Source organism: Ranitomeya imitator, chromosome 3, assembly GCF_032444005.1.
Source record: "Ranitomeya imitator isolate aRanImi1 chromosome 3, aRanImi1.pri, whole genome shotgun sequence".
Classification (NCBI taxonomy): domain Eukaryota; kingdom Metazoa; phylum Chordata; class Amphibia; order Anura; family Dendrobatidae; genus Ranitomeya; species Ranitomeya imitator.
This window is the reverse complement of record NC_091284.1, coordinates 742,122,969-742,140,779: the sequence shown is the minus strand read 5'-3', so window position 1 is coordinate 742,140,779 and position 17,811 is coordinate 742,122,969. Positions and strand designations below refer to the sequence as shown.

At 46.1% G+C, this 17,811-nt stretch overlaps 1 protein-coding gene across 1 annotated transcript in view; it reads left to right on the top strand.

Moving 5' to 3' along the window:
• The window catches only part of INTS6 (integrator complex subunit 6), a 63,307-nt gene that overhangs the window by 25,942 nt on the left and 19,554 nt on the right, over nucleotides 1–17,811 (top strand). The window contains exons 5-14 of the mRNA XM_069758883.1: nucleotides 3,618–3,801; nucleotides 4,410–4,535; nucleotides 7,378–7,514; nucleotides 10,861–11,013; nucleotides 15,411–15,543; nucleotides 16,032–16,126; nucleotides 16,212–16,322; nucleotides 16,538–16,753; nucleotides 16,830–16,956; nucleotides 17,576–17,718. Of these exons, the coding sequence (XP_069614984.1) occupies nucleotides 3,618–3,801; nucleotides 4,410–4,535; nucleotides 7,378–7,514; nucleotides 10,861–11,013; nucleotides 15,411–15,543; nucleotides 16,032–16,126; nucleotides 16,212–16,322; nucleotides 16,538–16,753; nucleotides 16,830–16,956; nucleotides 17,576–17,718 (1,425 nt within the window). The remainder of the gene's footprint in view (nucleotides 1–3,617; nucleotides 3,802–4,409; nucleotides 4,536–7,377; nucleotides 7,515–10,860; nucleotides 11,014–15,410; nucleotides 15,544–16,031; nucleotides 16,127–16,211; nucleotides 16,323–16,537; nucleotides 16,754–16,829; nucleotides 16,957–17,575; nucleotides 17,719–17,811) is intronic.

Genomic DNA, 17,811 nt, shown 5'->3' with positions numbered 1-17,811 from the left:
ATCGTTCCCGTCCCAGAAAAAGAACGCTTCACGGGTTTCTACTCGAATCTTTTTGTGGTACCGAAAAAAGACGGCAAGGTTCGCCCCATTCTGGACCTCAAATTGCTGAACAGGAGAGTTCGCCTGAGACACTTCAGGATGGAATCCCTTCATTCACTAATTGCTTCCATGGAGGCTCAGGAGTTTCTATGCTCAGTAGATATCCAGGACGCCTACCTCCATGTCCCGATATTTCCCGGACATCACCGTTTCCTGCGCTTCGCAGTGCAACGAGATAATTTTCAGTTCATCGCCCTGCCGTTCGGTCTCGCAACCACGCCAAGGGTGTTCACGAAGATCATGGCGGCGCTGATGGCCATCTTGAGAGTCAGGGGCTTGGTCCTATTTCCATATCTCGACGACATCCTCATCAAGGCTCCGTCCTTTGCTCAGGCCCACGAAAGCTTGTCCATTGTTCTCGACACCTTAGCCCGTTTCGGGTGGCTGATCAACCGGAAGAAGTCCTGCCTTATTCCTTCTCAGCGCATGCTTTTCTGGGCATGCTTTTCGACACTCGTCAGAGCAGAGTCTTCCTTCCCAAAGACAAGAGATCCACTCTTTGTCGGGACATACGCTTGTTCCAGGGTCCTCGGCCTCCCTCCCTCCGTTCGGCCATGAAGGTTCTGGGGAGGATGGTAGCTACATTGGAAGCGATTCCCTTCGCCCAATTCCATTCGCGACCCCTTCAGCTAGCCATTCTGTCTCAGTGGGACAGGTCTGTATTCTCCCTGGATCGGCCGATCAGACTCTCTTCTCGGGTCAAGCGGTCCCTCAACTGGTGGCTGACGTCACCTCTCATTTCCCAGGGCAGGTCCTTCCTTCCAGTTCACTGGCAGGTGGTGACAACGGACGCCAGCCTGATCGGCTGGGGTGCGGTTTTTCGCCACCTGACGGTTCAGGGCCGTTGGTCGTCGCAGGAGTCATCTCTGCCAATCAACGTCCTCGAAATTCGGGCCATCTTTCTGTCCCTCCGCCACTGGGAAAGGATCCTCAGGGGCCTTCCAGTCCTCCAGTCCGGATCCAGACGGACAACGCCACGGCTGTGGCATATGTCAACCATCAGGGGGGGACCCGGAGCTCCTTGGCCCTTGCCGAGGTATCCAAGATCCTCCTTTGGGCAGAGGCAACGGTTCCGGTGATATCCGCGGTGCATATCCCCAGCGTGGACAACTGGGCCGCCGACTTCCTCAGCCGCGAGGGCCTCGCGGCAGGGGAATGGTCCTTGCATCCGGAGGTCTTCCATCAGATTTGTCTTCGATGGGGAACTCCGGATGTGGATCTCACGGCGTCTCGAATCAACAGGAAGGTTCCGCAGTTCGTCTCCAGGTCCCGCGATCCTCTCGCAGTGGGCGTCGATGCTCTGGCCATTCCTTGGTCACAGTTCGAGCTGCCCTACCTGTTCCCACCCCTTCCATTACTTCCCAAACTGTTGAAGATCAAAGCGGAAGGGGTGCCGGTCATCCTGATCGCCCTGGATTGGCCCAGGAGAGCTTGGTTCGCGGAGCTCGTCAACCTTCTCGCGGATGCTCCCTGGCGCCTTCCAGACAGGCCCGATCTGCTGTCCCAGGGTCCGATCTGCCACCCGAATTCTCGGTCGCTCAGTTTAACGGCGTGGCTGTTGAGACCGCGGTTCTAAGAGCGTCCGGCCTTTCGGACCGGGTGATTCACACCATGATTCAGGCTCGGAAGCCTTCGTCTTCCAGGATCTACTACCGCACCTGGAAGGCCTACTTCCGTTGGTGCGAGTTGAACCGCGTTCCGCCTATGGTTTTTTCCCTGCCTTCTCTTTTGGCCTTCCTTCACGCAGGACTGGATTCGGGCCTGGCTCTTAGTTCCCTGAAGGGTCAGGTCTCTGCGCTTTCCATCCTCTTTCAGAAGACCTTGACCTCTCGGCCACAGGTTAAGACCTTCTTTCAAGGGGTAGCCCACGCTGTCCCGCCGTACAGGGCCCCTGTGGAGGCATGGGACTTAAACCTGGTACTGGACGTTCTGAAGGTTTCTCCCTTTGAACCTCTTAGGGAGATTCCTCTATCAGTTTTATCGTGGAAGGTGGCCTTTCTTGTGGCCATCACGTCCATTCGCCGCGTTTCCGAGTTGGCGGCCTTGTCTTGCTGCCCTCCGTTTTTGGTCATTCACCAGGACAAGGTGGTCTTCCGGCCCCCACCTTCTTTTCTTCCTAAGGTGGTTTCCACCTTCCACCTCAACGAGGACATCGTTCTACCTTCCTTTTGTCCAGCTCCGACTCATCCTCTGGAGCGATCTTTGAACAAGCTAGACCTCGTCAGGGCAGTGAGGATCTATCTGGATAGAACATCCTCTTTCCGGAAGACGGATTCTTTTTTCGTTATTCCTGATGGCACGCGCAGAGGCCAGCCGGCTTCCAAAGCGACTATTGCTCGATGGATCAGAATGGCAATTTTGGAGGCTTACCGGGTCAAGAACAGAGTGCCCCCTCCTGGGATTAAGGCTCACTCTACCCGGGCAGTCGGTGCCTCCTGGGCGGTGCACCACAGGGCTTCCGCCCTACAGCTTTGCAAAGCGGCAACTTGGTCTTCCATCCACACGTTCGCCAAATTTTACAAGGTCCATACCTACGCATCGGCGGACGCCAGCCTAGGCAGAAGGATCTTGCAGGCGGCAGTGGTGAGTCCTCTGACCTGATGGAAGTCTGTTTTCCCGTTCCTGTGTCCCCCAATGAGAGGCGATAAAGAAAACAGGATTTTTGGTTGCTTACCGTAAAATCTGTTTCTTGAAGCCTCCAATGGGGGAAACACCTCTCTCCCAATGTTTCTGTTATCTGTTTTATGACTGTTCTCACGTTTACAGTTCTCAAGTTTGTGGTTATGGTTTTTCAACCTTGTTCTTTTCTCCTACTGCTTTCTCACTAACTGAAGAGTATAATGCCAGGCGGTGGGGTGTACACTGCAGAGGAGGAGCTAACTTTTTTATTTGCATATTGTCAGCCTCCTAGTGGCAGCAGCATACACCCATGGTTCCTGTGTCCCCCAATGGAGGCTTCAAGAAACAGATTTTACGGTAAGCAACCAAAAATCCTGTTTTCTCCTGCCGGCCCTGGTGAAGGAACGCTGTAGTAAGATGTGCCTCAATCATTGATGTCATTGATTGAATCACGGTTAATGAGTTGTGTGCGTTTTACACCTGCCGTGAGCCTCCACCAGAAATGTCTCTTATCAGTGTCTGCAGTACTTTTCTGTTGTCATTTACACCACCAGAGTGGTGCAAGATTTAATTAATTTGCCAGGCAAGTGTTTTCACCCCTTGTCCCAGCTCTGCCCACTTTGGCCACACTGGTTAGGACTTGAGTAAAAAACATCAAGTCACAAAATTTTTGCACAACAGATTTGCACTAAGAGTATGCAGAATATCAGAGTTTTATGCTTGTATTTTGGTGTAAATGCCTTAATGAAGCTGGCACATAAAATTCCTATAATATATCGTTTTGACTTGTAAAATATTGAAGAAAAATGAAGGAGAAAGTGGGAGGAAGTGAATATAGAGCAGTAGCCCTTCGCAGCTGTAGCTTTGTTGCATCTGATTTTTTTTTTTTTCCTTTCTAGCTACACTTGCCTCTAAATTCTCCATTGCCCGGAAGTGAGTTAACCAAGGAGCCTTTTCGTTGGGATCAGAGGCTTTTCGCTTTAGTTCTCCGGCTTCCTGGCGCGACATCTGTGGAGCAGGATCAGGGGAATACGGTCCTAGTCGATGAGTCCCCCATCACACCAATGTGTGATGTCACAGGAGGTGCGTATGTGTATATACAGAACACATGAAGACCAAGACCCCGATCCATCAAAGCTTAATATCAGAAAACTGCCAACGGCTTAGAGTTGAGACATTTTTGCCAAATATGGCACTAAGAATTTTGCTTCACTTGGTGACAACATGGAGTCATGACAAAGTGTGGCGCCGGTCATATTCATGAGGAGAGGTGGCGTATCTGACGTCTCCCTCATCATGAAAAATGCCAGTATTGGGATATTTGGGCCTAAGATATCTGGGACCCTCATCTATCATGAAGATTGGGGTCAACTTTCTGGTCTCCTTCTGTAATTCCACTAAACTTAAATGCAGAGCCAGCGAAGTGCAACCCATTCTCCAATAAAATTTACGGAAAATGCAGACTATGGAAATTAATAAATGGGACGGGGTCATTTTCGGATCCCGTATTCCTGGTGATGGAAGCTTTGCTTATACGGAATTTTTTGTAATATCCTATGGCATACCCTCTAACTCCCGACCATCGTTAAATGTGTGATCTTGGCAACGTAACTGGTCACATTTGGCTTTTGTGTTCCTTTCTAAATTTTACCTTCATTTCACTTAACGTTTCACTTTTCGTTATCTGTCAGGTCGTTCATATTGTGTTTTCTCTCAGCGAATGTTAAACCAGTGCCTGGAATCATTGGTGCAAAAGATTCAAAGTGGGGTTGTCGTCAATTTTGAAAAATCTGGTCCTGATCCTCCATTTTCTGAAGGTTAGCAAATTTTTTTTTTTTTATCAATTGATCTATTTTTATTTTTTAATATAAAGGGGTTGTCCAGATTTATAACAAGTTTACAGTAAAGGTACCGTTACACTAAACGACTTACCAACGATCACGACCAGCGATACGACCTGACCGTGATCGTTGGTAAGTCGTTGTGTGGTCGCTGGGGAGCTGTCACACAGGCAGCTCTCTCCAGCGACCAACGATCCGGGGAAAGACTTCGGCATCGTTGAAACTGTCTTCAACGATGCCGAAGTCCCCGGGTAACCAGGGTAATTATCGGGTTACTAAGCGCAGGGCCACGCTTAGTAACCCGATATTTACCCTGGTTACCATTGTAAAAGTTAAAAAAAACAAACAGTACATACTCAGCCGGCGTCAGCTTCCCGCACTGATTGTCAGCGCCGGCCAGCCGTAAAGCAGAGCTGTGACGTCAGCGCTGTGCTCTGCTTTACGGCCGGCGCTGACAGTCAGTGCGGGAAGGTGACACCGGGGGATGTGACAGACATCAGAATGTGAGTATGTACTGTTTTTTTTTTTTTAACTTTTGCAATGGTAACCAGGGTAAACATCGGGTTACTAAGCGTGGCCCTGTGCTTAGTAACCCGATATTTACCCTGGTTACCAGTGAACACATCGCTGGGTCGGCGTCACACACGCCGATTCAGCGATGACAGCGGGTGATCAGCGACCAAAAAAAGGTCCTGATCATTCCCCAGCGACAAATGATCTCCCAGCAGGGGCCTGATCGTTGGTCGCTGTCACGCATAACGATTTAGTTAACGATATCGTTGCTACGTCACAAAAAGCAACTATATCGTTAACGAAATCATTATTTGTGAAGGTACCTTAACTCTGTGATTGCAGTCTTGAGCTGTCACGTTAGCCTAGCACCCACTGTGAGGATTCTCTGGTGCCTGTGATATTCATAACCCCGTCACATTCCAACTAGACGTGTGCGACCCTGTTTAATTCCAGCACTGGAGAAGCCTCACAACATTTTTCGTGATAAACCTGAATAATCCCTTTAAAGGGAACCTGTCAGCAGGATTGTGCACAGTAACCTACACAGGTCAGCGCCGTTATACTGATTACAATGATACCTGGTGATGAAATCAGTCTTGTGGTTGTTGTTTAATCCGTATTTTCAGTTTTGAGGTAATGAGATGCTCGTGATTCGGGGCGGCCTGTGGGGGTCTTCATGTGGTGCTCTGATTGGGTATTCATGTGTATGGCTTCTGACCGGTCACTGATCCCTCACTGACTTGCCCCATGGTTTATCTAATGAATATTATATATACATATTGGGAAAAAAAACAACCTCCTGCAGGCAGGGGCCAGCCATGGCTCCTGCTCTGCAGAATAATCGCATATATATTATACAGTACATATGCGATTATTCTGCATGGATTGTTTAAAATGACCTGTGCTTCCAGCGCAGACAGCTACACAGGTCTTATCTGGAAGTGGAGCCTAGAGTCTTCGGAAGTTACAGCACCGCCTGTGAGTGGCTGCAGCGGTCCGGTGACTAGAGGAACATCCGATGATGCGTTCCTCTACTCATCTGCTGCAACTTCAAAATAAAGCAAACACCGCTTGTGGGGTTCGTGCGGACCACCATGGCAGCCTGCACTGGATCTGCGGGGGCTCTGGAAGGCTCCAGTTTGCCTACATTTATCTTTAAACAATGACATATTTTAATATCTTGACCACTGTATGCTTGTATTACATGTTCATATAATGCAAAGTTTCATTCTGTAAATATAGTTTTGCGTTCTTGTGTTTTTTTTTTTTTTTTTTTTGTTTTTTTTTAGCCAAACCAGTGTCCTCTTTTGAGCTAAATGAGTTCCCTTTTGCTGAAGCCTGCACTGTAGTAATACCCAGCAGCTCGAGCAGATTGCGTTCTGTTATGGGTCTTGTGTTGTACACGGCCAAATTATCAGGCTCCCTCTGCTACTATTCAGATCCTGTTACTCCTCTTGCCTTGTACGGCTGCACCCAGTGCGGTGCCGCTGCTCTGCCAGTAAGACACCATGGAGATGGCGCGCTCCTCATGAGCCTCAAGGAATACTCCCCGAACCTGTAATCACCCATTTACATTAGCAAGAGAGTACGTGTTGTAAACAGTGGTTATTCCCACGCTGCGTCTTGTCGGGCCAGCTGGCATGGGCTAGGAAACATGCTATACTTGATTGGAGGGATGCTCAGTCTTTTCTATGGGGAGGGGGCTGGCCTTGTCCTTGGTATTTTTGGATCTTTTCACTTCCTACGGCTGCTCCATAATGTAGGTCTGCCATAGACCTGCCAGTAATCCTGCCTGTAATTTACCGTTCATTGCATTGCAGATGTCCTCTGCTCTGTGGATTCAGTGCTTTCTGATGCTGTTGTATTTTTTTTTTTTTTTTTTAGCGCTAGAAAATAATTTAGAGAGTGCAATTTTGCAAATATTTAATCAGTATACTAAATCTCATTATCTTGTGTGACCTATGTATTTAAAGGGGTTGTTCAGTCTTTCGCTATTGACATAGCTGATATTTTGGTGTGGAAATGTGTTGTTTGGCATCAGACAAAGCAAACTCCTAAATAACCAATACGGATAGGACATGTGAACAATACCTGCCAAGGGTTACACTGCTCTACAATGTCCAGACCCATCGTTGAGGGGCGTCTCTCCAGGCCCGATAATTTGGGTGGTAGAGGTGCTCCACAACCCCGTATGCCCATTTAGTGTGTGACCTTGGCATATTGTTGGCTGTCTGATAAGTTTTTGTACTGTTATTTGCTTTGTGTTGTCTACTTAAGTTTTTTATCCTAATATGTCGAATTTCAGATGGAATTGCAGAATCTCAGCCATGGCACAGCTGTCGAAAGTTAATCTACGTTAGACCAAATCCTAAAACTGGAGTACCGCTGGGCCACTGGCCGGTACCTGAATCTTTTTGGCCAGATCAGAATTCTCCGACCTTGGTAAGTTCAGAAGAAACTAAGGGAATCTGACAGAGCAACACATACTCATACAAATGGTTGGGGGTATAAAATTCTGCTGACAAAGTAAAGTCCAGCAATATTTTTACATGGTCAGCCCTCCGCTAATGAGAAATCGGGGGAAAAAAAGCCAAATGTGGTTTATCCGCGCTGCTGTATCTATGTAGATATACAGTTTGTGTCCCATGGGTGAAGTCTGGAATGACTTTGAAACGCGTTGACTAAAAAAACATGAAATAAAAAATCCTTTATTATACTTTTATTTTGATCTTCATTGCCAGCAGCAGCACAGGTAAACCACATTTGGCTTTTTTCCCCCCCTCTTTCCTGGTTGGAAGACCCAATGGATCTGTAGCAGCTGTTTTTGTGCGCATTCATGGTTTTGTGTCGCAACCTTATCAGGTTAGCATATCTTTCATTTGCATAATTGTTGTTCTCAGATAAGACCCCATTTGCCTTTTTTTTTTTTTTTGCTCCTAGTTTGTTAATGAAAATTCTGTGTTTGAATTGATATGCAAATAAAGCTGAAGAGCTATGGTAGATCTGAAGCCTATGACACTCCAGCTCTTCTCTGTTCAGTGTTGTCTCCTCCTTCCCGTCTGACTTCTTTGCTTGAAGTCACAGGATAGAGACTGTTCGTCAAGCAGGAGGCGGATGGGTAATAGAGCTGGAGTGACAGAAGCTTCAGATCTACCATAGCTCTTCAGCCTCATTTGCATATCAATTTAAACTCTTGATTTCTCTAACAGACCGACCATGTAACGGTATTGTTGGACTTGTTTTGAAAAGGCTACAAGAGCATATAAATGATTTGGGGTGTGGAATCCTGTTGACCAACATTTAAAGCAGATTTATCAACACTGTCTTAAAGGGAACCTGTCACCCACAAAATCGAAGGTGAGCTAAGCCCACCAGCATCAGGGGCTTATCTACAGCATTCTGTAATGCTGTAGATAAGCCCCCGATGTATCCTAAAAGATGAGAAAGAGGTTAGATTATACTCACCTAGGGGAGGTCCCGGTGCGATCCGGTCCGATGGGTGTCGCGGTCTGGGGCCCCCCATCTTCTTACGATGACGACCTTTTCTTGTAGTCACGCTGCAGCTCCAGCGCAGGCGTACTTTGTCTGCCCTGTTGAGGGCAGGGCCAAGTACTGCAGTGCACAGGTGCCTGGGAAAGGTCAGAGAGGCCCAGCACCTGCACACTGCAGTACTTCGATAAGCCCCTGATGCTGGTGGGCTTAGCTCACCTTCGATTTTGGGGGTGACAGGTTCCCTTTAAGTTTGCACTGTCAAAGTAGTAGACTGGACAGTCTGAAAATGACGGCAGATGTATCAAAATCATGGGCGGACATACCGCCTGTTCATCCTGTGCAACCGCACAGGGGTCCAGAGCGGGAGGGGGCCCCCGACGAGCATACAAAGCAATGAATGTTAATGACAGCCGGCGGCAGTATTACTGCTATCAGGAGGAGCAGGGGGGCCCGCTCTTCTGCACGCATGTGATATGACAGTTAAACGGGCCCCCCTCCTCACCTGCTAGCATATGTTATGCTGCTGTCCAGCCGTCTGTCACTGCTGTGGTCTGCGGTGAGGTGACGGGTAGGAGACGCTGGACCAGGAAGAGAGGAGGGAGGGGGAGGGCCTCTCAGTCAGTGAGTCACTGAAGCTTGCTCAGGACCTGTGATGAGGGCACAGGAGGGGATGAGTCAGGAGTCACATGATCAGGGGCCTCCGTGTATTGCAGGACTCTGCTGTGCTGTCATGGTGCTAGACAGTAAGCTTGTGTGGCATCAGGAGTTTTTTAGTGTGGATGTAGCAGAGCCGTGTGTGTCTGAGGTGTACAGAGCTGAGCAGTGTGTGTCTGAGGTGTACAGAGCTGAGCCGTGTGTGTCTGAGGTGTACGGAGCGGAGCCGTGTGTATGAGGTGTATGGAGCGGAGCTGTGTGTGTATGAGGTGTGCGGAGCAGTGTGTGAGGTGTATGGAGCGGAGCGGTGTGTGTATGAGGTGTACGGAGCGGAGTGTGTAGAAGTAACTGTGGCAATTATACAGTATGTAGCATCATGTGTGGCCATTATACAGTATGGAGCATCATGTGTGGCCATTATACAGTATGGAGCATCATGTGTGGCCATTATACGGTATGGAGCATCATGTGTGGCCATTATACGGTATGGAGCATCATGTGTGGCCATTATACGGTATGGAGCATCATGTGCGGTCATACGGTATGGAGCATCATGTGTGGCCATTATACAGTATGGAGCATAGTGTGGCCATTATACAGTATGGAGCATCATGTGCGGTCATACAGTATGGAGCATAATGTGCGGTCATACAGTATGGAGCATAGAGTGTGGCCATTATACGGTATGGAGCATAGAGTGTGGCCATTATACGGTATGGAGCATAGAGTGTGGCCATTATACGGTATGGAGCATAGAGTGTGGCCATTATACGGTGTGGAGCATAGTGTGGCCATTATACGGTGTGGAGCATAGAGCGTGGCCATTATACGGTGTGGAGCATAGAGCGTGGCCATTATACGGTGTGGAGCATAGAGCCTGGCCATTATACGGTGTGGAGCATAGAGCCTGGCCATTATACGGTGTGGAGCATAGAGCCTGGCCATTATACGGTGTGGAGCATAGAGCCTGGCCATTATACGGTGTGGAGCATAGAGCCTGGCCATTATACGGTGTGGAGCATAGAGCCTGGCCATTATACGGTGTGGAGCATAGAGCCTGGCCATTATACGGTGTGGAGCATAGAGCCTGGCCATTATACGGTGTGGTTTCTTGCACAGGGGCCCTCTGCAGTCTGTGTCTGCCCCAAACGATCTGTCTGGTGCTTTTGTGAGGCTTCAGTCTACCAACTTAGTTGGCTGCCATAGTACTAGATCTTTGCACCTGTTTGGGGGTATTTTTTTTGTCAAACTGGCTCAGTGTGGGCTGTTAATCTGTAGTCCCCATCCCTGAATAGTACATAAACCACAGGATGGTGCAGCTCATGAAGCCGTTTTTTGGGCATTTTGCTCCCAAATCTTGATGCAGTTATGTCAAGTTTGTGATGTTGCATCATATTGATCACATCAGGAATGGAGCCGAACATTCAGCCCCTGACACTAAAATGTGCACAACTTGGCAGTTCTGTATTTTTCTGATAGCCCTCTGAAAGCTACATATTTGTAACAGCCCTTTTCTCACTTACTCTGGATCAAGCCGTACATGGTTCAGTGAGGGGGTGATTGTCTGCCACTGCCAGAACTGTTTGTGAGAACTAACTGGCTTTTATTTTTGACTTTTTTTTTCCTGTTTCCTCCCAAACAGCCCCCTCGAACTGCTCATCCCATTGTGAAATTTTCATGCACCAACTCTGAGCCAATGGTTATTGAGAAGCTGCCATTTGACAAGTATGAACTGGAGCCATCGCCTCTGACGCAGTATATTCTGGAGAGGAAATCCCCTCATACTTGCTGGCCTGTAAGTTCATATTAAGATGTGGTTTCAGTTTTCAAACCTCCCTTTCGTATCATTTAGTTATGGCTCTCTTCACATTCATGGCGCGTGTTTAAAGGGGTAGTCGAGTGACACTATCCATAGGATAGGTGGTAACTGATAAATGAATTAATGAATTAATGGAGGTCTGACCACCGGGACCGATCATAAGAACCAGTTACTTAAAGGAAGCCGCTTCTGGCCATGTATGATTCAGCGCAGATAGCTTGCCTTGTTGTGCTGATCACTATGGAGAGAATGTCAGTAGACCACCTCCTTGACACCTTCATGATCTTTTACATAAACTTACATCATGGCGATCATGCAGGTACAGGAGCAGTGCCTGTGCAATCACTGCCGGGAGCTCGGCGTAACTGATAGCCCAGCTCAGGCTGTCAGGGCCAGGAGCAGCACATGCACCACCCTGGGCCATTTAACCCCCTAAATCTAGATCGATTACAACATTTAGGGGGCAGGGGGAACTCCTCTCCTCCATTTGGCGCCCAGGGAAGTCATTGTGAGGGCCGGTTTTTGCCATGGCTGCCTGAGGTCATCATGACAACTTCAGGGTCAGACAGCCACAGATCCTGTTAGCCCATACCCAGAACATGGTCTAAGAGGCTTTCTGTCAGATCGCCACTGACTGATGTAATGCTTGATACCAGCTATCAGACTAATGAATGTTGGTCTCATATAGAGAATAAATGTAAGTGTCAAAAAAGTTTAAAAAAAAATTTGTGCACTTTTAAATCAGAAAATAAAAAATGGAAAAAATATTTATGTAAAAATAAAAAGTACACATTTGTTTTTGCAGCATCTAGAACCTGAACTATGCAACTAACTAATTTTTTAAGTGCTGTGGAATATGTTGGTGCTATATGAATAAAATTATTAGCTCCTTCAGTGAACACTAAAATAAAAACTGCTTCATCTTACCACTAAACAAAAAGTAGAATAAAGGGCACTAAAACTGGAATGTAAACAAGTAGCAGAAAGGCTCTGGAAAAGCAAAATGGCTGCTTGCTCCCCCCCCCCCCCCCCCAAAAGAAAAAAAAATCCAGCTAAGGGCGGCCTCACACTACCGTGTTTTACGGACGTAAGAGAGGTGCTGAAAATACGGATTGCATACGGTACAATGATTCTTTATGCCCCAGCTCCTATCAGCCGTATTTTACTGATCCGTATTATACTGTCTTCTACGGCCGTAGAAAATCGCAGCATGCTGCGTTTGTCACCGTATTGCACAAAAAATACGCCAATGAAAGTCTATGGAAGCCAGAAAAATACGGATTACACACAGACCAGCAGTGTGACTTGCGAGAAATACACAGTGGAGTTCTATAGAAAAGCCGGCAATTCAGTGCGGTGTACAGTAAAATCACACTGACAGCTTACAATAGATTATATATATATATATATATATATATATATATATATATATATATATATATATATGTGTATATATGTGTATATATGTGTATATATGTGTATATATGTGTATATATGTGTATATATGTGTATATATGTGTATATATGTATATATATGTATATATATATATATATATATAATTTAATTCAGCGCTAGATAGCTTTAAAGCCGGTAATTCAATTGCCGGCTTTTGCTATCTCCTTCCTAAACCTGACATGATATGAGACATGGTTTACATATAGTAAACCATCTCATATCCCCATTTTTTTTGCATATTCCACACTACTAATGTTAGTATTGTGTATGTGCAAAATTTGGGCGCTCTAGCTAGTAAAATAAAAGGTTAAATGGCGGAAAAAATTTGCGTGGGCTCCCGCGCAATTTTCTCCGCCAGAGTAGTAAAGCCAGTGACTGAGGGCAGATATTAATAGCCTGGAGAGGGTCCATGGTTATTGCCCCCCCCCCTTCCCCCTGGCTGAAAACATCTGCCCCCAGCCACCCCAGAAAAGGCACATCTGGAAGATGCGCCTACTCTGGCACTTGGCCACTCTCTTCCCATTCCCGTGTAGCAGTGGGATATGGAGTAATGAAGGGTTAATGTCCCCTTGCTATTGTAAGGTGACATTAAGCCAGATTAATAATTGGAGAGGCGTCCATTCTGACACCTATCCATTATTAATCCAATTGTATGAAAGGGTTAAAAAACACACACATTATTAAGAAGTATTTTAATGAAATAAACACACAGGTTGTTGTAATATTTTATTGCTCGCTCAATCCACCTGAAGACCCTCGCTCTGTAACAAAGGAAAATATCATGTATCATATGAACTCGAGCATGGGAACTTTTCAGAATATTTTCCCAGCCTCGAGGTCATATGAGGACAACCAGCAGAGGGCGCATCACCGCAACTGAAGGTAACTACAGGTCATTGACCTACTTTCCATTAATTTGGGGTTTTACAGGCAGGAGCACAGCTGCATTATAGCAGAGCTCCTGCCTGTAAAAAATTTAACCCCTTCAGATGGATTTACATCGTGGGACGTTGCAGATCAACAGAAAATATGTATATTGTTTTTTTATTTTTCCTTTGTTAGAGCGAGGGTCTTCAGGTGGATTGAGCGAGCAATAAAATTTCTCCTTCGCAACATTGGGGGACACAATAAAATATTACAACAACCTGTGTTTATTTCATTAAAATACTTTTTAATAATGTGTGTTTTTTAACCCTTTCATACAATTGGATTAATAATGGATAGGTGTCATAATTGACGCCTCTCCATTATTAATCTGGCTTAATGTCACCTTACAATAGCAAGGTGACATTAACCCTTCATTACCCCATTTCCCACCGCTACACGGGAATGGGAAGAGAGTGGCCATGTGCCAGAATAGGCGCATCTTCCAGATGTGCCTTTTCTGGGGTGGCTGGGGGCAGATGTTTTTAGCCGGGGGGGGCCAATAACCATGGACCCTCTCCAAGCTATTAATATCTGCCCTCAGTCACTGGCTTTACTACTCTGGCGGAGAAAATTGCGCGGAAGCCCACGCCAATTTTTTCCGCCACTTAACCCTTTATTTTAATAGCTAGAGCGCCCAAATTTTGCACAATCACACTACTAACATTAGTAGTGTGGAATATGCAAAAAAAAATGGGGATATGAGATGGTTTACTGTATGTAAACCATGTCTCATATCATGTCGGGTTTAGGAAGGAGATGGCAAAAGCCAGCAATTGAATTACCGGCTTTAAAGCTATCTAGCGCTGTATGAAATATTAATATATACATATAGAGAGAGAGATATAGAGATGTGTTTTTATGATTTTTTGATAACATGGATCCATTGTATGTCGGTTTTGCAAGCCTGCGATAAAATCTCGCAGTACGGATGCCATACGGATTACATACGGAGGATGCCATGCGCAAAATACGCTGACACACCCTGCCTACGGAGGTGATACATACCACTATTTTGGGGACTTTTCTGCGTATTACGGCCGTAAATTACGGACTGTATTTTTATACGCTGAGTGACGCCGGCCTAAGTCCGTGCTCCGAAATCCAAATGCCCCTCCTCCCTTCTGAGCCCCAGTGTGCCTAAACCACATATAGGGCCCACGTGTTTGGCATTTTTGTAGTGGTGAGAGCCCGCCTAATTTACAGGTGTCTCCAGCAGCATGAGCTGGACACTGCAATGACAGATTTGCAAATTTCACTCGGTAAAATCCAGTGCTGCCTGTTTCTGGAAAACACCCATGTGGTCAGTCATTGCTACACCCATAGATACATTCCCAGAGAGGTGTAGTTTTCAAAATGGGGTCACATGATTGGAGGTTATGGCACGTATGGGATCTGTTTAGAGTCCGTAAACTATTCTTCCAAAATTTGTTCTTACATAGTCAAATAGCGCTCCTTCTCTTTTGAGCGTTGCACTGGTTCTGAAAAGTAGTTCCCGCTTACATGTAGGATACCGGTGCACTCAGAAGAAGTTGTACAACGAACTGAGGTTTTGTTTGTTTTATTAGCCCTTGTAAAAATTAAAAAACATGGTGCTAAAACATTTTAGTGGTAAAAATCTGATCCACCCACAGCTGTTACAGGCACGTGGCGGCTCCGCACGACCGCACGTCTGACTATTGTCACATTCCCGCTGCACTGTCTCCTGGAAATACTCTGCGTACCACAAGCTGTAGCTTTCAGATGAAGGTATGGAATCTGGGAACAAAGCATCAAATATGTAGTGCAGTTGAACCGTCCAAATAAAATTTTCACTGTTCCACTGCTCGACCTCTGAGTGCAGAGTTTATGGACAGGATCCCTGCTCGGCACCACTACTCTAATGGAGTGACGTATGGTACCATATAATGGCACATAAGTCTGCAGCAGGAAAGGGTTAAGACAAATAGACAAGCTACAGGGGTATATGATATTATTTTCTTTTTACTGCAAGGTGTTCGTGGTAAACAGTGCGAAGTACAGTGAACTCGGTCATCCTTTTGGTTACCTGAAAGCCAGCACTGCCCTTAACTGTGTAAATCTGTTTGTGATGCCTTACAACTACCCTGTACTCCTCCCGCTACTAGGTAAGTCTTCACAGATGCTGTTCTGTTTGGGTTTAAAGGGCATCTGTCACCCCATTTTTGGCCTATAAGCTGCGGCCACCGCCATCAGGGGCTTATCTACAGTAATGCTGTAGATAAGCCCCCGATATAACCTGAGAGATAAGAAAAACGAGTTATATTATACTCACCCAGGGGCGGTCCCGCTGCGGTCCGGTCCGATGGGTGTCCGGGTCCGGCGCCTCCCATCTTCATACGATGACGTCATCTTCTTTGCTTCCTGTCGCGGCTCCTGCGCAGGCGTACTTTATCTGCCCTGTTGAGGGCAGCTCAAAGTACTGCAGTGCGCAGGCGCCGGGAAAGGTCGGAGAGGCCCGGCGTATCTGTTTAACTTGAAAATTCTTGTAATTGAAGAAAAAAAATAAATTCTTAAGTTGCCATATATTCAATTTTAGTTTTTTGGAACCATGTTTACCCTCAAATAAAGACAATCTTTCATCTTTTCTTTGCAGATGACCTGTTTAAAATCCACAAGGCTAAACCTTCTCTGAAATGGAGGCAACTTTTTGAGAGCTATTTGAAAACCATGCCCCCGTACTACATTGGAGTAGGTGTCATGTCTGTCGTTGGCATTTTACGTGTCGCCAGGCCTCGGCATGCTGGTAACTTGCTCTTGTGTTTTGTTTTTTCAGCCTTTAAAAAAAGCGTTAAGGATGATGGGGGCTCCAAACCTCATACCAGAAAATCTGGAGTATGGACTGAGTTATAGTGTGGTCTCCTACCTCAAAAAACTTAGCCAGCAGGTAACGTGCCAGATTTTGCTTTGTAACTGCTGATCTGGGGTAGTATGGCTCCCAGTGCCATGTTTCTTCAGGAACGCCATTCTATGACCTAGTTCTGGTAGATGGCTAGAAATCTGATCTGGTGCCTAGCGAAACCCTGGTTCTAATTTTACCCATCATTTTCAAATACGCTTAGAACATTTAAAATTTCTACTAAACTTTTTTTTCTACTTCAGGCTAAAATGGAATCTGATCGAGTGATCACTTCCATCGGGAAAAAGTATCCACAGGAAGCTGGTATCAAAGTCCAAAATGGCACAAGTATCCCATCGCTGGCCGTCAGGAAGGACTTCAAGCTGTTATTGCAGGAAATTACAGGAGAAATGCCACAGAGAATGCTAGAACTGAACGTGAAGGAGTTTGCTGGCTTCCAGATAGCCCTGCTGAATAAGGTAGCGCTCGGTGACACATCTGATGTGGCATAGACCTATACTATTCCTATTCCTGCATTATTTTTTTTTTCTGCAGGACCTGAAACCACAGACATTTAGAAATGCTTATGACATCTCAAGAACCAATCTTTTGGATCACCTAACACGAATGAGGACAAATCTCCTTAAGTCATCCCGCAGGTGGTTCAGTGGACAAGATGAAGGTAAGATGGTGCAGCGTGGTAAAAGGATTATGTGGCCATACTTTCCCACAGGGCTGTGGAGTCGGTAAGCCAATCCTCCGACTCTGACTCCGACCCTTTAATTTCCCACGACTCCGACCTCACAGCACTGGTCACTACTGAGCATGTACATAGTGCAGCACAGATTCATCTCCACTAACAGCTGAGATCAGGAACAGAACAGACATTTATAGGACATTTCATAACTTTCCCAAATTCCTATGAAAACATTTACAGCACATCCTGCATTATACTACTGTACCCAATGTATTCTATATTTTAGGAGTCTGTATAAAATGGACAGACTCCACCACAATGGACTCCGACTCCACAACCCTGCTTTCCCACCCTATCAGATGGGGAGAGTTATTACTGCAATTTGTCCGGTTCAATTAATAAGGCAGCAATAGTGTCCGCTGAGTAGCGCATTAGTCTTCCAAAAAAAAAAAATGGGACTAGTACACAATAAGGTTTCCTGTATTCTAGATTGGTTTATAGATTTGCTATTGATCTTTGAAGCAGTTTGTAAGTGCAGCAAAGAAAGCGGAGTCACTCGCAATGTACTTATAGGCATTATATACATGCATCTTTCTTTCCACAGACCAGATACACAGTATCCCTATCGTTCAGATGGGAAATTATCAAGAATACCTAAGGAATATCCCATCACCACTACGAGAGCTGGACGCTGATCAGCCCAAGAGACTACATACGTTTGGAAATCCCTTTAAACTGGACAAAAAGGTAAAGTTTTGCCCATTTCAGGGTCTCGTCTCCTGGTGTTAGTCAACAAAGCGCTGCTACAAAACTCATTGTAATGATGCCTGGAATTTGGTT